Raw genomic sequence first — 22721 nt, 5'->3', positions numbered from 1 at the left:
CTTAGTAGGGAATCTTCAAAATATTTTATTACAAAATACAGTACAGCGTTCATAGAATGTTTCCCAATGTTCTCGAATACATACATGGCTGAATGAAGCACTGCAAAATACCTGGCAGTCGCCCACAGGAACCTAACTTCTAGAATCTATTTCAATCCCCGTGGAGTCACAGAAGAAATCTGTAACAGGCAGTGGAATGGAGAGAAGGACAGTCACCGTGGCCGGCAGGGCTCCTGACTGCTGATCAAGGACACTGTTTTCTCCGGGGCTTGAAATCCACATCCAGGGCTGACAACCTACCAAACACTGGGACCCAAATCCATACAAAGACGAGGCAGAGTAGAGAGGAAACAGCTCTGGACAACCCAGAAGTCTCCGGCCACTACTTCTTATTCCTGGGTTTTAGCTCTTCGGCTGCATTACGCAGGAAAATGTAATTTTTCTTTTGGGGATTATAAAATTCATGTCCCTAAAGGGGCGGAAAAACACACACACAACAATCTTATCATTAAAAAGCAAAAATTAGCATTTTGTGGGCACTTTGTATATGCCTAGTCCTGTGCTACATACATGAAACAATGTACCTGGGGGCACAAAACAGGTTTATGGGGGGAAAGAAAAGTCAAATGTTAAACAAATTTAAACTTTGGTTTCAAAGGAAAGGTTAAGGACTTGGTGGAAATTCGTCTTCGGTGTCCCACTTAGAGGAATGATCTTCTACATATTTTTCAGTGCTAAGCCTCTTTAACCCACTACCACCTCAATGCCAAGGTGACCACCCACAAGGAGCAAGGCCTCCAGGGAGGGCAGTGGAGAACTGGCTCAGACCTGAGGTTTCACAGAAGAGGAGACATCTGCTCTATGACTTCCTGGGGCTGGCGGCAAGGGCCAGGATGAGCCAGCCCACACAGACCCAGAGAGAGGTGCAAGTATGTGTGGTGGTCAGTGAGTCTGCCCGTGGGCAGGTGGAAGGGAAGCCTGGCAATCAGGACCAGGCTGGACTATGAAGGACAGTGAAGGGTAGACTGAGGCCGTTGAACATTATCCCCCAGAAAAAGGCACAGCAGCCAGAAGCTGTAAGTGGTTCATAGTGCCAGGACAGCGGAGGGGGTGGTGGGCAAGGCCAAAGTGGGCACCTCGGGTGACCCGAAGACCTGAACAGGGAGATGGGGAGGGCCTCCGGCTGCACTCTGCCTCCTCTACCGTAGCGACGTGTTTTATTCTCATCCCTTGACAGACACGCCCAGATGGTTCTAGAAGTTTAGCTCAATGGTGACCAGAAGTTCCCATCATAATACATAAAAGCTGCACTTTTCTGGACAGCTGCATTCGGGCAGCAAGCTCGGAATATTAATCCGATGTGATCACGATTTCATCCCGAAGAGAACTGTCCCTAAACTAAGAACAGTGTGAGCTTCCCAAAGCAACTCTTTTTAAATTAAAAAGAGTGTAATTTAATTAACTCCTAGTCTAAGTTGACATTAATTGTTCAGATGAATTCATCTTGAGCAGCATTCACAGCAATGAGCTTTCTCACTTCTTTCAATTCACTTCCCATTTTTCAATGCCTGCAACACGCGGCTCCCTGAGCGTGACCCGGGGGAGGGGGGCCAGAGGTGCAGCCTGAGGCAGCCGCGGGCGGAGCACGTGGACCAGGGAGCCCCTTTGAAGAGCCCATGGAGAAACCAAGGCCCTGGGCCACAGCCTGCTCCAGCCCCGGCTCCGCAGAACCGGAAAAGACACCCTTTGCGAGAAACTGCGTGTGGCTGCCACAGGCGGACGGATACACACGTGGTGCACTGGTACCACGGCCCGCTCGGCCGCCGAACAGAACGGGCGAGGGATCCACTCAACGCCGGGGGCGAACGCCACGATCCTTGTAACGGGGGAAAGAAGCCAGGCCAAAAAGACATAAAATTCTAGAAAACGCAAGCTCGTCTATGACAGAAAGCAGACTGAGGTTCGGGGGGGGGGGGGGGGGGGGACGACAGCAATACGTATGGAAACTTCTGGGGGAGATAAAACTGTTATCTTAAAACAAGGTTATCTGGACTGTGGTGATGGGTTTCGTGGGTCCATACAGATACTGAAAGTGACCACCATGCATGACCACTGCACCCCCAGGATGCCTGAGCAAAGCGGCCTCAAGAAACACAGCGCAGCTGCCCAGCCCGCATCAGCACACAGCCAGCGAGACCGGGCTCGCGTGTGGAGGCCGGGTGGGCACCGGGACCGCAGGTAAAGCCACCAGAGACTGGGGACTGCCCAGCTTTTCTGAGAGAGAGAGAATCAAAGGTGACACTGAGAGCCCCAAGTGAACGGACAGTGACTGACTCAGAGGAGGGACCCAGGAGAGGCAGTGAGCCTGGGGGATAAAGGACGCACGGGCGGGAGGTACAAGACTTGCTCTCCTAAGTGAAGGCACTCTGGGCACGCTGTGCATTCACGCTGTTGGGACGGGGATACTGGGAGAGAAGTGGAGTGCGAGCTCAGGAACCAAGTCAGAGACTGAAGGGTCGGTCACTGGTTTGCGTTGGGAGAACCCCAAGGAGAACCAGTCAGGCTAGAGCTGACAGGGAAGGGCGGCACTCGGGAAGCAGCCAAAGGAACAGAAGCTAGTGGGTGTTAACCCCACTGATGCGTTCATCAGTCGAGGAAAACAAGGTTTCCCAGCTAGCTTTGGCATGGTCAAAGGCTTCGGTGTGTGCTTACAGACGGATGACCAGGAGCCAGTGGGCAGGGAGAGAAGGTGCTTGCAGAAGGAGCGAGAACAGAGGGGTGTGAGGGAGTCTGGGGCATGTCTGGGGTGGGAGGCAGGCGGAAGGAAATGGGCCAGGGCAGACAGGCACGCGTGCAGATGAAAGGGAAAGACACTGAGGAGGGCAAAACCTTTCTGGGTGAGGCCAGCGACCTCACCAGTCAGGAACCTGGGCAGCAAGGGCAGAGCAGGGAAAAGTCTGAAAGGCTGCTGTGGAGAGGGGGCTGGGGGGTGGCATGAGAAAAATGAACAAACGATCCAGGACAACCAGCAGCTGAGAAGCAAACACATGGGCTGGCCGAGAAACATCAGCTGTTAGCCAGCAGCCTGGAGCCCCAATCCCGCAGTCTGCTCCCCTTACCACCATGCTGGGATGCCTCAAAACTGCAGCCACGACCCTGTCAGCCCCTAACTCCCTTCCCCAGATAATAAACAAAGCAGCAATGCCTCCAGTGAAAGCCCCATGCTCTGGCCCTGCTGCCCCCCAGCAGCCCTCACCGTGCCCCCTCATATTCTGGCAACCACCCCGGGCCTCCCTGAAGGACTTAGAGCCTCCTGGAGTGACGGCCTCCAGCTCACTCTACTTCTGACCTCACAATGACCAGACCCTTCCCAGGGGCAGGTTCCCAGGGAAAGGCTCTACGGTATGACTTTGGCCAAATCCCCACACCTTTTGAGGGGACTTGTGCTATTTCCCTTTGCAGTGATGGATGGTGAGCTGCCAAGGTCACCAGCAAGACCCGAGAAGAGTCACAACTCAGGCCCAGGCCTTCCGACTCCAGAGCCTGGCACCGCTGCCTTAGAGTTTCCACAGCAGGCCGGGGAATGCTCACCTTTGACCAGTCGTAGCTGGAAGCATAGGCAAATATGTTCCCATTGTGATTGAAGCAGCAAGCCGAGATCGGCTGATCTAACTGTTCTGAAGTTTTTAGTTTCGTTCTGGCATCTTTGTCCCAAAAGCTGAATCTACCATCAGATCCCACAGTGGCAAGAGTGCCATGGACAGGATGGAATGCGATCCCATTTACCTGCAAGGACCAACACGCATGATGAGAAACGGTGGAAAAGGGAGGAGGAATCAGGTTTGTACCGGTATGCCTCTGGCTGCACTTGGGAAACAAAAAGTTCGGACTGCCGCTTCATGAGTGCCGGCTGCCCGTGGATCTCAGGAGAAACTAGCCGTGCTTCTGTGATCAACTGCCAGCCCAGAACCAAATCGCATCTCTTGTTATGAACGCAAGTCAGCAGAAGTTCACGAGTACGTAGCCAGGGACGCCAAGGAGTGGACCTCAGGGAAGTGCCTTTTTCTTTTTCAGCAATCAGCAATTTCCCAGTTTCAACTAAGCGTGTGAGCGGTCGGGCAGCACTCAGAAGGAGGGGGAAGGCCCCAAGAGCCGTCCGCTTGCAATCAGCAGCAGCGGAGAGCAAAGATGGTCAATGTGGCACAAAAACAGACAACCAGGACCTACAGCGTAATCCATCGATCTCTGCCCATGAACATGCACAACGACAGAGTGAGCCCCGTAATGACTCAGCCACCCACCTCCAAGTTTAGTTTCTAGATGCATTTTCAAGGTTAAGGTTTCTAAAAACGTACCGCATAGATGTCCTGAGGGGCTGAAGTATTGGTTCCGTTCGAGCGGTGACATTTGAAGGTAAAGTTATCTTTGGCGCTGAAAAGCAAAGGCTCAGCTGAGTTTTCCTTTCTGAAAAAGTCTCAAGTGAAAATTCGCAAGCAAATGGAGCCCACTTACGGATTTGGGGGGTTGATGTAGTGAATAGCAACCCTCCCCTCAATGCTTCCCAGGGCGAAACCAGTCGGCTTGTTCTGTTTGTCTTTAAAAATAGCCACACATCGATGCTAAGGTTTGAAAGAAAATAGTATGTTATCCCAAAGTAAAATACGAGATTTCATAACTAAGCGAAGGTAAGTAATGTTCACCTCATTTTTGGGTTTCACAGAAACCAGAAACATATTATACAAACACGGTAAATTATTTCTAGTCCTCCACCAAGCGTTATTTTCTACCTCTATTCAGCCACGTGACTTTACGAACAAACTGCGGACCACATGCTTGTGTCTGGCGCTGCTCTTCCTTTACTGCCGGAAGGGCCTGCTGTCCTTCCAGCAGTGCACACACCCCTTGAACCCCACCCGTTCCTATTCTGGCGCTGGCCCCCGATTCAAAGCCCACCACTAACCAAGTGGGCACCCTGCAGCAACTCACCCAATGTTTCTGCACCTCTGCTTCCCCAAATGGAGAAGGGAAATAGCATCTGCCCAGCGATCACAGGGGAAACAAAGGTCATGTGGGAGAGTGGACATGACCAGCACTTTCTTTTTTTTGTGACCAGCACTTTCTAAACTGCGACCACACGATGCAGAAGCAACACGCTGCACTTGATCTAACACCGGTTCTGGGGACCCAAAGGAGGGTCTCCTGGACTCTACAGAAGATCCCACAGAAAAGCCCATGACCCAGCCGCTTGGGCAGAGGAGAAGCCAGGGCCTGGGTCCTGACTCCCTCCTTCCTGTCGTGACAACCTGGCCTACTCCAGAGGACCACCCACCCTACCCAAATTGAGGTTCTATCTTCCGTGAGGAGTTCAGGAGGCATGGGGGCAGGACCAGAGCTTCTGGATGAAGCCACAGAAAATGAAGGTAAAGAGCAGTTTCTGTTATTATGATACTTGCTAGAGCACAAAAATTTCCTAACTAAAAGGAAAAATACATGGTAGTTCCATTTCCTTATCATTTGCCTTTTTTGAACAAGCAGCTCATTACTTTTGAGAGTGGAAAAAAAATTAATGAAAAGGGGCAAAAGCCTGTAAGTCAGCAGGAACCATGACTGTGCCTCCCATGCCCGGCACAGAGACCAGCAACTGCACACCTCTGGGGGGCACCATTTATAAGAACACAACCACAGTGGCCCTATGCAAAGACTGAGGGCCTGCCTCAGCAAATCAAAGACCAGGGTGTATGGCACAGATAGCAGGAAATGAAGCCAGTTAGACCAGGTTTTGTCAAGGAATTTGGGATTTATTCAAAGGGAAATGAGGAGTCAGTGCTGAGTTTTTAAGGAGAGGTGTGGCAAAGTCAGATGTGCCATTGTAAGAGCCCCCTAACCCATGCATGGAGAGTGGATCAAAGGAGGGACAAGATCTAAGCTCTTACAGTCACAAAAGGAGACTCGGATTAGATGTGGCAGGAGGGAAGGAACAAAATGAACAGATTCCAAAACACCTGCAGGGCAGAAGGGAACCTGGAGATCAGTGAGACAGGAGAAAAGGAGGGGGAGCAGATCAAGGGTGACTTCCAGATTTCCAGCTTAGGCAAGAGCAGGTGGAGGTCCCATCTCATGAGATGCAGAGCACATGGGGAGGAGGCAGCTGAGGGTGGTAGGCAGGAGCAGGTTAAGGTTGTTTGTTCACTCAGCAAACATCTGCAGAAACCTTCTATGCATTAGACCTGGTTCTAGGAGCTGAGGACGAGGTGGCAACAAAGAGAAATCTCTGCTCCGCCTGAATTTACATTCTAGTGGACAACATGGAACAGAATACGTAAAACATGTATGCGTGTAGATCTTTAAGGTATATACATACACACACAGTTTTGGGGAAAACAGCCAGTGAGAAGCCTGAAGAGAGGTAACATCTAAAGACCTGCAGAAAGTGGTCCCAGGTTTGGTGTGAGACACTGTTGGGCTGAAATGCTGGGAGACACGCAAAGGAGCTGTCAGACTGTGGGTGTCCCGACGTCTGTTAGGGATCTGAGTCCCCAGACCACAAGGCATACTTAACTGACAGCAAGGACGGGAGATGAGGTTCTGCTTCAGTAGAGAAGGGGGCAGGCAAGGGCAGAGGCCTGGGGAGCTCCAACATGCAGCAACAACCATCAAGGAAGATGAAGTAGCCACCAGAGAGGCAGTGGGTAAGAGGTGGGCATTAGAGAGGCCAGGGGCAGGGTGTTTAAGAACATGTCAGAACATGAACGCTGCTCTGTGAGCTAAATGAGGGCTGGTGAGCGTCCCCAGAATTATGGATGAGGAAGCCATCGGTGGCCAAGCCAAAAACAGTTTCGGTGGAGTAACGGGGGCAGAAGCCTCAAAGGAGTCGCGTGAGAAATGAGTGGGAGGTAAGGAAACTAAGAAAACTCATGTGAGATGCTTAACTGCAAAGGAAAAGGGGTCCAGGTGGTACCGGAGGATGTGGGGCAAGAGAGTTTGCTTCCTAGGATGAACGAGACCGGAGCACGCATCCGTGCTAGGGGTGCCAATGGCGGGGGGGGATTAGTGTCCAGATATCCCTGGAGGAGGTGGGGTCACCATGGAGCCCCACCACAAAACCAGCATTCACAGAGCACAGACTTCACCTAACTGGCAGGAGAAAGGCAGGGAAAGATGCAGGCGCAGGCAGACTTCTAGATTCCCCAGGAAGAAGTTAAGAAGCTCCCCACCACTATGTTCTCCGAGCAGGAGCCAAGCTGATCTGCTGAGACAAAGGCTTGAGGAGGGAGAGCCTAGGAGTTGGAAGAGATGAAGAAAATCTAAGAGTCTGTGGCGGGTGGGAGACTGCACGGAAAAGCCTAGTGTTGTGTGGGCCCAATGAAGGCAGAGCTGAGGCTGGGCGCTAGGACCCGACGGAGCCCCTCCACGGAGGCACACAACTGTATACAGCAGCGTCCAGCCACCCAGGGGCTCCTCCAGGGATGGGCAGTATCTACCCACAAAATACGTGTGCTTGTATCCTTAAATTCACCCCTTCAAAAACACTTCTAGGTGTCTGAAAGTACAACTGCAGTCCACACGTGACACAAAGTACACACTTCCTCATCTTACATGTGACTCACCTGATGTTTCAGTGGAGATTCTATCCTCCTGAACTCAGAAGGTTGATTCTCTAACTGGTAGACAATCAGTCCTCTCTCTGCAGTTGCCACCACGGCCATTGGGTAGATCTAGGGAACGGAGGGAAGCAGAGACATGATTAAAATGAAGGAATGTGTTTTTTTAAATACCAAGATATTAGATCCATGTTTTTAGACTCAGAAAAACAAGTCTGAATTTTTTTTAAGTTTAAAAAATCCAATGATATCACAACATTCTTCATGAAAATCTAGGGAAATAATTATTTGAAAGAACATCCATTTTTAAAAGACTCATTTTTTACAACTATAAACTATAGAATTTTTTTTTTAAATACTGAGGAATAGAGAAGAAGAGAAAATCACCTACACCACCCTTTCAAACGCTAACTGCTGTTAATATCATGCTATGTTTTCCTCTAGGGCTTCTCCAGGCATCATGCATGCTTATGTATATATGTATGTATGTTCCTACATAATTTATGTCCTTCACTCAAGGCATGTATTCCAAGAATACTAGCTGTTGCTGTCCAATATTCCCTCAAATGAGTTCATTTAACCTCACTGGTCTTGTTGGCTTATCAGGCCACATCCAAGCTTTCATTACATTATACAGAACAAAGACCATCTGTGTCTTTTTTTTCTCATGATAAATTCCTAAAAGTGGAATTACTGGCTGTTAGCACAAAACTGGAAGACTTATAACCAAATGGACAGAGAAAGTTCTTGTTTCTCTTCCACTCAGTCCCCAAAGATCCAACACCACACCACACATTACTGCCCACTTTCCTACAGCCACAACAGACGTTATATACTGACCATGCGGCCATTTGAACTATATCCTCTGTGTATTTATTATTCAAGTTAGAGGGATTTTTAGATTACCCTCTAATTGCAAACTGTCGTAAGGTAAGAAATTTGTATTCCTCTTAAAAGGATATATATATTAAGTTAGAAATCCCTCACCACATCGGCACAGTAACATCTTTCAGGGAGCTGCAAAACCATCATGGGATTTGATGATCGTGTATCCCAAAACTATAAGCAAAAAAAAAAAAAAAAAAGCCAGTAAGCGACCATTCAGAGCTATTGTCCAAACAGTGTACGAATTAATGTCACTCCTGGTCAGGCCGTGCAGTCCCCTCACTGGTGTATCATACCTTCAAAGTCTTATCCCAACTCCCGGTCATCACACAGCTGTAGTTTGGTGCTTTGATCCAATGTATGGTTTTCACAGGAGCATCGTGCTTGCAAGAAGACAAAATCAAAACAGATCAAGATAAATGTTAACTATGTGTAAGCAGCTTCAGTTCTGGAAACTCAAAGAGAAGGCACAAATTTAAATACTGAGGTCAGGGGCGCCTGGGTGGCTCAGTCGTTAAGTGTCTGCCTCTGGCTCGGGTCATGATCCCAGGGTGCTGGGATCGAGCCCCGCATCGGACTCCCCGCTCCGCAGGAGGCCTGCTTCTCCCTCCCCTACTCCCCTTGCTTGTGTTCCCTCTCTCTCTGTCAAATAAATAAAATCTCAAAAAATAAATAAATAAATAAATACTGAGGTCATACCAAACAAACACCAAAGGATTCCAAGCCCTTCCCAATGACCGTGACATTTAATTTAACCTAAGAACATAGATCTACTTTCCATCCTGACAAACATCAATTTTATTTTACCCATAATGAGAGTCAAAGTAAGCCCCTCCTAGGGAGATATTCAGAAATAACTAGTTGGGAACTCTACAGTTTCCTTTATTGACTAAGGTGACGTGAATGAAGAGATCAGAGGTGCTTCTGGCACACAGTCACACGTACTGCGAGCTCAGAGTAGGTAATGCCTTTCTGAAAACGGTTTTGGGTCCAGAGGCCCCCCTTCCCAACCAGGTCAGACCCTTCGGTTCTCGCGTCTTTGAGCTTCATTACTTGTGCCCTTCCCGCCTGCTATTCCTAGTAAAAGCTCCAGGAGCGCGTGCAAACGTTCCTCTTACTCACTGCTGTGTCTCTACTCCGACCAGCAGTGCCGGGCACAGAGCAGGCCTTCAGTAAATACTCGTCAAATGAACCAGTGTCCAAACGCAGTTGGTAAAAGGCAAGCCACACACGGCTGTCAGAACGTCGAACACGTGAATGCTGAGGCCCACTTGTGACATCTGTCTTTACAGGCTTTAATATCACTAACTCCTTAGGACACCATCCTTACCTACACACATACAGAAGACCCATGACAGACCATCTGTGAAACACCAGTAGGCCTAAGAGTGGTTATTACCCTGGTGTTACTCTGATGCTAAAGAGGTTTCTGGAATGCGTAAGTCTAACTGATCTGGTAGAGTCAACTGCACTTTTTCTATACTAGAGAATTAGAATTTAAAAGTCATCACAACCCCGGCACCAGCCTTTCTGGGCACAGTGTTTTTATTACCTGTGCAATCTGTATTGCCTGGTTACTGTTGAGGTCCCACATTTTGGCAGTTTTATCACATGATGCTGTAAATACTTTGCTCCCATCCTAAAAGAAAATCAAGAAAATCTGTCACTCTAAAAAAATATATATACAATTTCTATCTCTATGTTAGGTTGATCATATTGAGGCAGGTTTTGTTTTGCAATTTTTATTTTTCTAATTATTGGGGAGCCAGTGTATTATAAACTCACTGTCACATATGAAACACATTTTTCGCTCTGTTTCTTCATTACTGATTTATTTTCCTAAGAGATACCAAATAAATAGGATAAAAAAATTCAAACAACATGTGAAGTTATACAGGGAAAATGAAGTCTCCCGCCCCTGACCCTCTCCTTTCTCGTGGGCCACTGACTACCTTCCATGAGTAGTTTTTACAAATCCTGCATCCATATGTAGTAGGGGCCACTTACACATATTCTTCTTCTGGTTAATTTCAAGCCTTTTTTTTTTTTTTTTAAGATTTTAATTTATTTTATTTGACAGAGCACGAGCGAGCACACAAGCAGGAAGAGCAGCAGGCAGAGGGAGAGGATGAGGGAGAAGCAGGCTCTCCGCAGAGAAGAGAGACCAACTCGAGGCTCGATCCCAGGACCCCAGGACCATGACCCAAGCCAGAGGCAGATACTTAACCAACTGAGCCACCTAAGGTGCCCTAATTTCAAGTCTTTTTTGATCAACTGTGCAAGCCTTCACAAAAGTTGCAAGAATAAAAACAATGAATACCCACAAACCCTTCACCTAGAATCACCAATGGTAAACATTTTGCCACATTTAGTGCATCGTTCTCTCTTTATATACACACACATGCATTTATTATCATTATACGTTTGTTCGGCTACGTATCTGATAGCATTCTAAAGTGCACACCATAAAACTACACTAATTTTCAATAATCATTGGTCCTATGAAAACTACAGAACAGCTTAACAAATTAGCAATCATTGTGTAGTGGTTTTAAAAATATTCAAATATAGAACTCATAAATGAGTCATATATGAAAAAACACAGGATAATTTTTAGAAAGAGGAAAACCTAAATGGAAAGTCTAGACCAGTGGTTAGCAAATTTCTTCTTAAAGAGCTATTTAGTGAATAACTCCTTAACTTAAAGTCATAATAGCTTGAAAGCAGCCATACACGTTATGTAAATGAATGTGGCTGTGTGCCAATAAAACTTTATTTACAAAAATAGGCAGTGGGCCATTTCTGGCCCATGGGCCATAGTCTGCTGACCAGTGACCTAGATTATCTCATTCCTGGTTCCAAAGCTCAAAGATTTACTGCCATCCTTCCTTAGCAACAATTTCTTCCCATATAAAGTCACCAGTTCTCCAACTGAAAGAAAAGATAAAACCTGCTTCTCTATCAGTGAAGTTGTAAGGGTAACTCCATAAATCCTTAGAAAGATACCCATGTATGTCGTGGGCTACCCTGAGATTGAGCGACACACTGGCCTCTCAACCTCATTATAAAATGCCCATCCTACGGCTGTAATCAGCACCACGGAGCAGCAGGCCAGATCCCACTGGGCATACCTATACGGAGGCTAATCTAGCAAAAGCCATGGCAGAGAAACAGTATTTGCAAGTGCTCTCCAGCCAGCTGCTCCCCACCCTGCTATGGCCACACAGCGAACCATGTGTTCTTACAGCACTGAAGAATCATCTTCACCAAGTTTGGGTTTTATGCTTCCAAGGTAACTCTGGCGCTTCTGTGCTTCTGTGGTGGTGTTATATGTGTACCTTCCTCTCCTAAACGCTCTTCCCACCTCCCACACTAGCCCGTTCCCCTTCCTGTAAGCCTCCGAGGGAGGCTGTCAAGCACATGGGTTCTGGAGCCAGGAAGGTCTGGGTCTGGGCCTCGACCTAGCCATTCACTACGTTCCCTCAGACAAGTCTGTCAACTAACCCCGTGCTAGCCACTTTATGTAGATGCAGTCTAGCTGCCACAAAGTTCTACCATCTGCAATTCTGTCTGTCCTGAATATGGTATTTGCCCATCTTGCCTACTTCCCTTTCCACTATATCCCCAGGGCTTTAGCATACTAGAGGAGCCTGATAATTATTTGCTTAATGAAATATCATCTGTTGTAATTATTATTACCTTCATGTTACAAATGAGGAAACAAACACAGACAGATTAAGAAACCTGCCAAAATCAAAATGCTGAAGAGTTAGAGCCCAAATTTGAACTAGAGCTGGATGATACAATGCTCAAAAAGCTACAGGCACAGGGTTCATTTCTCTTTGAAGATTCAGTTCAACTTGTCTCCTCAGTGAGGCCTTCACGGCACCCCTCCCAAAATTTATAGCTGCTTTCTGTGTTCCCTACAAGCCAGCACCAGGACACCCTGACCCTCTCAGAGCTCGGCTCACTGTGTTAGAACTCTTCATTACCGTGTTTGATTCTTCCATTAGATGACACACAACTTGGAGAAAGGAAATAGCTGTCTTTGTTTTTTGTAAATGCCAACAGCCACTCAGTAACATGTGGGCAACAGAATTCCTTTATCAGTTAATTCTACTTCTTATCCTACTTTATAAGAAACTTTACATTCTGATCTGTTACCCAATCGTAAAAAAAAAAGACAGGCAAAATAAATTAGAAAGATTTTCAACTTACTCAAGTTGCTGCTTTTCCACATGGAAACTAAAAATAAGTTGTATCTGCAATCACTTTTCAAATTGTTTTCACAAGTCTATCATTGTCTCATAATAATCCAAATCAGATATGTCAAGAAAACATTTTTCAGATGACAAAAATGCTCAGAGAAGCCTATCATAGCTAATGATGAAAACGGGAGCAATTCTGTCTCCTAAACCATTTCAAAATATTTATAAATAGAATCATTTCTTAGTTATAAAATCAAGTAAGATCACATAAATGAATGGTGTAATTTGAAAATGACAACATAGAATAAAAGTAGTTTGGCAATTTCTCACAAAATTAAACATATATGTAACATGCAACACAGCAATCCCACTACTAGATATTAACCCCAGAGAAATGAAAACTTTTGTTCACAGAAAATCCAGTACACAATTGTTTACAGAGGCATTATTTGTAATGACCACAATGGGAAACAATCCAAATGTCCTCCTAGTGAACAAACGGTGACACATCCACACAATGGGATACTTCTCAGCGAGAAGGACAACTGCTGACTGACATAACGACCTGCAGGAGTCTCAGGTGCATTCTGCTGAGTGAAAGCAGCCAGACTCCAAGATGACACGGTACAGGACTATTCACGTGACATTCTGGGACAGGCAGAACCACAGGGACAGAAAACACATCGGTGGTTTCCAGCAGCGAGAAACTGAGGAGCATGTGACTGAAGGGCAGGAGGGAATCTGGGGCTGTACTGTTCTGTACCCTGACCACAACTCTACGCATTTCTCTAAGCTGACAAAATTATACACTAAAAAGGTTCAATTTTACTGTCTGCAATTCATAACTAATGAATCTGACTAAAAATTACATATAAGGCCTGAGAGGGGCCTGGAGGCTTGGCTTCCTCAGCATGGAGGTGCATCTGTCTGCCCCCGTCACTCGGGCCCCCGTTTTCTTGCCTCTGCTGGGCTCAGCTGCTGGGCAGCAGTGGCAGAAGGGAGAGAAAGGCTGAGCTGTCCACTGGCACTGGCTCCTCCTTTATGAAGGGGACAGGCCCCTTTACAGCTGCAGCTCTTGCTGTGGCTCACCAGTTACCTTCCCTTCAGGTGCACCTTTGGGAAGGGTCCCTTTGATACATCCTCCCCTATCAAAAACTCACAGCCAAATAAACTTGAACATATTTGCTTATATTACTGATGCTCAGGATCTGGGAGGAAAAAGAATTCCAAAAACCCCAAAGACTTCAAATACCTATTAATAGAAAAGGATTCTTTTTTTCTCTAGGATTTACCTTCTGGGATACTAAATTTCTAATTTTAAAATGACATAAAAATTCATGGCATAAAGGTAGGAAGAGCTTCCAGAAATAATTCAATTGTTTGCTTAAGGTAACATGTCCATAAAATGAACTTTTTATGCAAGAAAAACTCAAATAAACTGAAGCTAACATTAACTGACTACATTAGGAATATCAATAAATTATTGTACTGACACTCAGAAACTTAGAATTCCAATAATGTGTATACATACATGCTATTTGTGGCTCAGGTTATATGAAAGTAGAAATATATAAATACTCTAGGTAACACATGATTTTATGTTGTAGAAAACATGAAAAATGGAATGAAACTTACATCACTCCAGCAGACATCTAACACAGGCCCCGTGTGCATCTGCTGGGCTTTTGGAATAGTCTGTCCACTATCTTGAACTTCCCAGCAGCGAACCTACAGTAATATGACAAATTAATGCAAACATAGCAACTTACGACATTTTACATGCATTTAACACCCAATAACTAATGGGGTGCAACTTAAATATACACAAACTTCTCATATAAACCTAGTTATCTAACTTTAAGAATAAAGCAATTGAGGGCCGCCTGGGTGGCGCAGTCGGTCAGGCGTCCGACTCATGGTTTCGGCTCAGGTCATGATCTCAGGGTCGTGGGATCGAGCCCTGCGTTGGGCTCCGTGCTCATCTCAGAGTCTGCTTGAGATCTCTCCCTCTGCCCCTCCTGCTTGTGCTCCCTCTCTAAAATAAACAAACAAATCTTAAAAAAAAAATAAAGCAATTGAAAAGTCTACTCAAGTAGCTATTTCCCTATTCCTATTTTCCAAGCCATCAAAATATACAAATTCTTTTGCTTACACCTAAAACTGCGGATAAATTTCTCATCACATCTGTGAGATATATCTGTCTTCTAAAGTACAATGTTATCCATCACCATCCAGACAACGAAGACCACAGGGGAAACGTACCTTTCGTCTCTGAATATTCTGGTTTTTTACATCATTTTTCCCCCTGATTATAAATGTAATGCATTTTACTTGACAGATTTTGTAAATATGACAAGAAAATAAAAAATCCCCTTACTCCCACTAGACTATAGTTAATAGTTCATTGTGCTTTCAGTGTTTCTATGCACACATATTTTCTTCAAAAAACTAGATTATAGAGTACCTTCACTCTTTTAATTGAAGCTTTTCTCCCTTGCATTATTAACTGCCATTAAACATTCTTCTAACATTTTTCAGCAGTGAATCACGTGAAGTCTTTCCAGAAACATGTAGAAACCAAACCTGCTCAACCATGACTGCCTTCCTCCTCCTCCTGTTCTCTCCGCAACCCCCCGCTACCCCCACTGTTGCATAAAAATCTTTTCCAAAACTTTTTTTTTTTTTAAGATTTTATTTATTTATTCATGAGAGACAGAGAGAGAGAGAGAGGCAGAGGGAGAAGCAGGCTCCCAAGGAGCAGGGAGCCCGATGCGGGACTCGATCCCAGGACGCTGGGATCATGACCTGAGCCGAAGGCAGACGCTTAACCATCTGAGCCACCCAGGCAGCCTTTTCCAAAACTTTTAAAATGGTTTTCCAGCACACAAACATACCATAAAATACATTATTTGTTATTACAATTTTCAGAACTTCCACTAGCATGAAGACTTTTTAAAATGAGATTGGGACACCCAGGTGGCTCAGTTCGTAAAGCATCTACCTTCAGCTCAGGTCATGATCCCAGGGACCCTGCTTCTCCCCGTGCCTGCCGCTCCCCCTGCTTGTGCGCTCTTTCTGACAAATAAATAAAATCTTTTAAATAAAATAAAAATAAAATACAATACGATGAGGCAGTATCAGGTAGTGGCTAAGAGTACAGATCCGGGGTCACACTGCTGGGGCAGCGTCCCGGCTGCTGCTTCCTTAGGTGTGGGACATGGGCCAGTTATTCTACATCTCTAACTTTCATAAGCTGCGTCAGAAGATGGAGGACAGTAGGATCACTGCGTTAGCTGTTAAGGGATTAATTCAGTTATGCACGTAAAGTACATTATTGGAGATATTCCTCAAGCCCCAGAGGGGAACCACTGAGATGCAGGGGTATAAACTTAAGGATTTCTGATACTGCCAATTAGCCTTCAGAAGAGCTGTACCAATTTATATACCCACCAGCGGTACGTGTAAGGTCTCAGCTTTTTTTTTTTTTTGCTGGGATCAAGTGTTATTCTTTTAAACTTCTCATTTTGTTAACTTGACAGGGTCTCCATCACAGAAGTTTGAATTTATCTGCTTATGAGTGTGGTTGAATGGTTCAAGTTCACACTAATGGGCCACCTGCACTCTTTTTGCAAAGTGCCTCGTCACATCCTTTGCTTATTTTTCTACCAGAGTTTTTATCTTTCCTTTTGTGCACTATGATTTCTTGTCTTTCTCTTTGTGCACAATAGGTTAAGTATAATGTCTGTGCGGGATGTGTGCTATATCCGAAATTGAAAAAAGTTTACCATTTGCCTTAAGACATTTTTAGGATACCTGTAAGTTTATGTATACCACCGTGGATAACAGTCCTTCTCAATGATACTACATTTGATTTGGGAATCCATGTCAAGTCACTGAACTAGAGTAGGAATTTTTGAGTGATATGATCATGCTTTTTTTTAACAAACATCAGTGTAACAAGTGATGTCTGCCCTACTCAGAAGGGTCACACCCACTGATTTCTTTAAAAAGGTCATCTCTGTTTCATTCACTTGGGAAAGAATGAAGCCGAATGGAAAGCTAACCTTGCCCATACAAAGAGATAAGACTTCTAGAACATGCACATAAGGAGCACTTACGTCGTTAGCCCACGATCCTGCAATAAGAAAGTTGCCGGGCAAGGTTGGTGGGCTAAAAGATAGACAACCAATGCTGTCATCAGGAGAGGATGTTACTTCAATATCCTGGGGGGGGGGAGGGGGGAGTCAATGTTACAACATAGGAATCACCAATTTCATTCAAAATTGTTTTCTTTCTCACTGAACACTCATGGTGGACTTTCCTTGGGCTAAGAACTAAGTGCACCGGACCTCTCTTGCTCTGATCCAAAGGAGCAGTCACAAAGGAGCTAGTGGAAGGGCTAGCACTGCTGGGACCTGAAGCAGCACTCTCAGTGACATGCCCAGGATGATGTTTTCCACGTGATAGCCCAGCAGTTCACTCTGGCCCCAAACTGCTCCATCAGAGCCATTGCCTGCCCCCACCCCAATGTAAATTCTGATTCAACAGTTGTGGGCTGGGCCCTGGGAGTCCACAATTTTAACAAGCACCTCAGTGACTTAAGTGAAGAAAGTCAGGGGGCACAGGACACGAGCACAGGGGACACGATTTCTGTGCTCCAAGTTTGAGAAAGTGGGCTAGACAAAGTTTCAGAGCTTTTGACCCAAAGGAGGCTCCCAAGCTATCTGGATCTCACTGTGGGAAACCCTGGGCTGTAATTTCCTAAACATCCCGTGAAACTTCATGTGGTACCTTCATAGGGTTGTGGTTATCTGTGTTTGTGCTGCCAAACATGCTGGTCCCACTAGTTCCAAAACCCGAGGTGGTTCCAAACAGACTCATTCTGGCCCTAAAAAATAATGGAAAACGTTAAGGACAGGTCCCTTCCTCAGTAATCAATATTCCTGAGAGCTAATATAAAGCTAATTAAGCCACAGAAGGGAAAAATGACTTGATGCTAGGTTTCTCTCTTTTAAAGAGATCTAAATACGGATAATCGGGGCGCCTGGGTGGCTCAGTCGGTTAAGCATCTGCCTTCAGCTCAGGTCATGATCCCGGGGTCCTGGGATCGAATCCGGAATCGGGCTCTCTGCTCAGCAGGGAGCCTGCTTCTCCCTCTGCCTAAAGCTCTGCCTACTTGTGCTCTCCCTCTCGCTATCTCTGTCAAATAAGTAAATTAAAAAAAAATTTTTTTAAGATTTTATTTATTCATTTGAGACACAGAGATACAGAGAGAGAGAGAGCATGAGCAGGGAGAGAGGCAGAGGGAGAGGGAGAAGCAGGCTTCCCGCTCAGCAGTGAGTCTGATGTGGGGCTTGATCCCAGGACCCTGGGATCATGACCTGAGCTGAAGGCAGACACTTAACCATCTGGGCCACCCAGGCACCCCATAAAATCTTAAAAAAAAAAAAAAAGTGTGTTAAGTAAGTGCTTTTTAAATATGAAATATTTAGAACAGTTTTTGATTTATAGAAAATTGTAAAGACAGAGTTCCTATACACCCCATATCCAGTTTCCTTATTTCCGTCTTTCATTTGTCACCATTGGCAAGTACTTTCAGTCACCAGCTAGAAAATAAATTCACCCCTTTCTTACATAATTTGAGACACTGAGCTTTGCACCAGCAATACAACAGTAAACCAGCAGAAGCCCCCACTCTTCCAGGTCACCACTCAGTGAGAATTTACTTTCCTCTTACTAATTTCTACACTCTGGCTTAGGTCCTATGTCTGCATGAAGTTACTAAGAAAAGCAATTAGTCCTGGCAAAGATTCAGCACTTCCTCTGTAGAATGAGTTTTAAAAAGTAATCCACTTGGTTTAACTGAGTATCAAAAGGTCTAGTATTAGGTTCTGAACAACAGAGAATGGGGAAATTGCTAGGGATTTTGGAAAGGCATTTGGGATTCCCAACTTCATGAAGAGAGTGAGTGGGATATCCTGGTCAAAGCAACAGCTCTGAGCACGTTAGTATCTCAGAAGCAACTCTGTGAGAGGACGTGGTGCGTGCCAACTACCTGTGCCTCAAACGTCAGAGGTGCACTTGAAACCCCAGTGAACTGCGTGAGTGAACAGAGGAACAACAAAGCTACGGCAGTCACTAGCTACGGGGCTTTACGGAGGTTATCTAGCCTTGGTTTTCTCATCCACAAAAAGAGACTCACTAACATCCAGTTCACGGAATCATGAAAACCAAGTGAGGGCGCGAGCCCGGAGCCTGAAAATTCTTTCTTCTGTTCCTTCCCTCTCTTCAGCTATCAAGTTGGGAGAGAACATTTCTGGCATTTGGGACGAACTCAGGGAAGGAGCCAGGGTCATTCAAGTATTAGTCGGCCTATGGGGAGCACACGTTATGCAGGGCGTGGGGACCCCTCAAGAAGTTCGGAGGACACGTGTACGTCTCCAAACAATCTCCGCGCCCGCGCCGCATTCCGCTCTGGGGGCATCCTTCCCACCTGTGGACACAGCAAGCTCAGCCCTGCCCTGCAGCATCTCTACTATCTGTTCCTTCCGCCTGGGATGATTCGCCCTCTCCCAAGCCTCCAGCTGTCTTGGTCTGTCTCCTGACAATGGGGGGGGGGGGGTGACGGGAATGTTCTCCAACTGCACTGCGGGTGATGTGCACACAACGGTATTCAACCTCCCAAACTCATCAAAAGGCCCACTTTACATGCGTGATAGCAGGTGAGCTGCACTTCAGTAAAGCCGTTAGACCTCTCCCGTCCCCCTCAGAGGCTCCACTGCCTTCCTGATTTAACACAGCCAGCCTCAGGTAACACCACCCTGTTTTCTTCGGAGCACCTGTCACGACCTAGTACTGTGCGCCATCAACCTCTTCCCCAGCGGAACGTCAGCTCCGAGAACAGAGGGCGGTCTGGACTCCTCTCAGAAACACCCGGCGCTCGGCAGGGAGCCCGGGCCGAGGCGGCCGGTGGGTAACAGACACTTGCCGGGGGCAACGTGTCTCTGTGTTTACAGTAAATACTTGGCACGGGAGGACAGAAACAAAGGAACGGGCACGTTTCAGAGACAAGAGCAACGAAGAAAGGTTAACGCGGGAGAGACGGAAAGGGACGCAGGCCCCTCTGCAGAAGAAGGGTCACGGAAGGCTTCTCCGAGGAGGCGGGAGCACGTGTCTGATAAGCCAGAACTGTTAACAGGGAAGGACGGAGACGACAGACGCTGCCATCAACTCTGTGGCCCTTCCCGGTGCCTCAGTTTCCCCAAGAGAAGGACGAGGGGGTGAGACCCGGGGAGACCCCAGAGCCCCTCCCAGGGGCCAGGAGTGAAGCTCGCTAACCGGCCGGCTCGCGCCCAGGGGCTTCGCTGCCCGGCGCACTCCGCCGGGGGGCCGGGCATCGGAGGCGTCATGGCGACGGGGAGCGAGGGAGGCGGCACGGGGCCTACCTGAGAGTCCCGCCGCGACGGGGAGCCGGTGGCGGGCAGCGGGAGGACTCGGGAGCCTGCGAACCCGCTCGGGCGCCGAGGGGGCGAAGGCGAGCCGCCGCGCCCACAAACCCCAAGGGCCGAAATACCCTCACGCCGGTGAAGGAAACGGCCCCAATTACCGTGGGCCCACCGCGCAGGCGCCTCGGAGCCACTTCCTGTGTCGCCCGGAAGGCAGGGAAGGAAGAAAAAGGCTTCCCCCGCGTTGAAGGCGAAGGCACATGCGCAGAAGCGACATTGACGCCGAGAAGGAGTCCCCGCGCCAGCACTTTGCGGATTGGTCGAAAGTTGGTGCGGCCGCCTGCATGTTGCCAAGCGACCGTTTTGCTAGATTCGCAGCCCAGCTGATGGATGGTCGTTAGTATTTTCTCTTGAGAATGAAGTCTAGCATATTTCTGATTCCCGCCAACCCGAGTCCAAAGCCATTCTCGGAGAAGCCGATGGAACGATGCCTCGGTCGGCGGCGAAGTCGGCCAGCCTGGGTCCCGGCCCTTGACCTCGTGTTTGCCGATTGGGGCGTCGTAAGCCATCCCCGGGCTCTTTGGGCCTCGGTTTCCCTCCGTAAAATTGGCATAGTGATGCCCGACTTGGAGGGGAGTTCTTAGTGGCACATACGTGAAAGACTTTTTGCTAAGTGTAAGTTTCCGTAAGAATGCGAAGGGGCTGTTAAGGCGCGCGCGCGCCAACTCCAAATATTTCAGCTGGTGGCTGAACTTCTGAAGGACAAAAAGAGGCAGGGATCTGCTGAGGTTGTGGGACAGACGCTGAATCTTCTCCTTTGCTAGTCAGTGTGGTCTGCGAACCAGGAGTCTTGATACCTGCAGGGAGCTTTCAGACCCGCAGGACCTTGTTATTTAAAATGCAGATTCAGAAGGTCCAGGGGGACTGAGAACCCACATTTCTAACAGATTCCCAGCTGAGCTTGCCCGGGCCATGCACGGCGGCCGCTGAGCACCAAGAACCTAGATGAGGTATTTGGAATCATTTGGGGAACTTTTGTAAAGCCCTGCTGCCTGGGCCTCACAGAGATTTCTGATTTAGTCAGTCTGCGGTGGGACAGAGGGAACCAGTCTTTTTTCATAAGCTCCCCCAAGTGATTCTAAGATGCAGGCAAGCTTGAGAACCTCTAGATCGTGATAGTAATAATAGCTCTCTTGAGCACTAGATGGTCCAACTCCTGTAATTTCCAGAGCAGCCCTAGAAGGTAGGTACTGTAATCTCCGTTTTATAGCAAGGAAAGCGCGGCGGAGAGAGAGAACATCCTTGTCAGACATCACACAGCTGTTAAGCGGCAGAGCCAGAGAGGTGTGTCGGGTACCTACCTCCACCAGCATCATCTTGGAATCCTCTCTTGACAAGTTCTCCCTCCTCAACGACACCTTTCCTCATTCTTTCCTAGATGGATCATCTCATACCATCTCTTCTTTAACCTCTCGGAGCCCCTCAGTGCTTATCATATTCTGTCTCATAAAACAGTGCAAGTATTTGCCTTGTCTAGCTTCCTAGATTTTAAACGTTATGCCGTACTCCCGTGCATGATGGTAGAGGGGATATCTGTTGTCAGTTCCCATGTTAAATAGTCACCTATTTTACAGTAATCCTTTTTAGAAATAACTCTTTTTTTTTTTTAAAGATTTTATTTATTTATTTGACAGAGAGAGAGAGACAGCGAGAGAGGGAACACAAGCAGGGGGAGCAGGAGAGGGAGAAGCAGGCTTCCCCGCGGAGCAGGGAGCCCGATGCGGGGCTCGATCCCAGGACCCTGGGATCATGACCTGAGCCGAAGGCAGACGCTTAACGACTGAGCCACCCAGGCACCCCTAGAAATAACTCTTGAGAATTAGAATTCTAGAGGGTTCCCAAATAGCTACTACTGTTAGCTTTTCATCTGCATCAAAGATAGGTAGCAAAGCCAAAACGCAGTGCATTTTGCTCTCCCATTTCCTTTTCCCAAATAAATGAAAATTATTTTAAGTTTCCATCATAAACTTGAAATGAATGTAATTATCTAAACTGCATGTATCTGCAATCCCCTTTCAAATTTCTTTTCAAAAAAATTTTATTTTCAAATTTTAATGACTGCTGTTGATTTCTCATTGCTTTCCATTTTGCAGCACCGAGCACACTGTCTTACACATATATGCTGTTAAATCAGCATTTGTTGAATTATATTTTCCATGCCTGAGGAATATTCCAGAAACCTCTATTATGATACAGATTCTCATATAGTACTGGTTATTCAGCATACTTTAAAAGAATCTTTCTGCCATCTAGGGACATACAACTGGTGATCTCCTTTTGCATATACCATCAGGGGAAGAAGAGCAACAGCGTGGGTGAACCCAAATGTAACAACAACTAACACCCCTTGACTTCTTCTGAACAGAGTGACTCAAACACTTTACATGAATTATCTCATTTAATCCTCACAATGACTCCATGGGGGCATTTTTATTGTTGTTGTTATTTCCATCTTACAGTTGACACAACCAAGGCCAGCTTGTAACCTGTCCCAGTCACAGAGGCAGTGAGTAGAAGGGGAA

At 46.8% G+C, this 22721-nt stretch overlaps 1 protein-coding gene across 1 annotated transcript; it reads right to left on the bottom strand.

Annotated features, from left to right (window-relative positions):
* RAE1 (ribonucleic acid export 1) lies at positions 1–20342 on the bottom strand. The gene is made up of 12 exons (XM_035025438.1): positions 20140–20342; positions 17486–17582; positions 16813–16917; positions 14330–14422; positions 10039–10125; positions 8783–8869; positions 8589–8660; positions 7608–7715; positions 4513–4619; positions 4356–4431; positions 3592–3786; positions 1–469 (listed from the first exon to the last, which is right to left on the bottom strand). Exons 2-12 carry the CDS (start codon positions 17573–17575, stop codon positions 383–385), a joined length of 1107 nt encoding a protein of 368 aa, XP_034881329.1. The 5' UTR covers positions 17576–17582; positions 20140–20342; the 3' UTR covers positions 1–382.
* Between the last annotated feature and the right edge of the window lie 2379 nt (positions 20343–22721).

Source organism: Mirounga leonina, unplaced genomic scaffold, assembly GCF_011800145.1.
Source record: "Mirounga leonina isolate KUSES-001 unplaced genomic scaffold, KU_Mleo_1.0 Mir_195, whole genome shotgun sequence".
In the NCBI taxonomy this organism is placed as follows: Eukaryota; Metazoa; Chordata; class Mammalia; order Carnivora; family Phocidae; genus Mirounga; species Mirounga leonina.
This window is presented reverse-complemented; position numbering and strand designations above follow the sequence as displayed.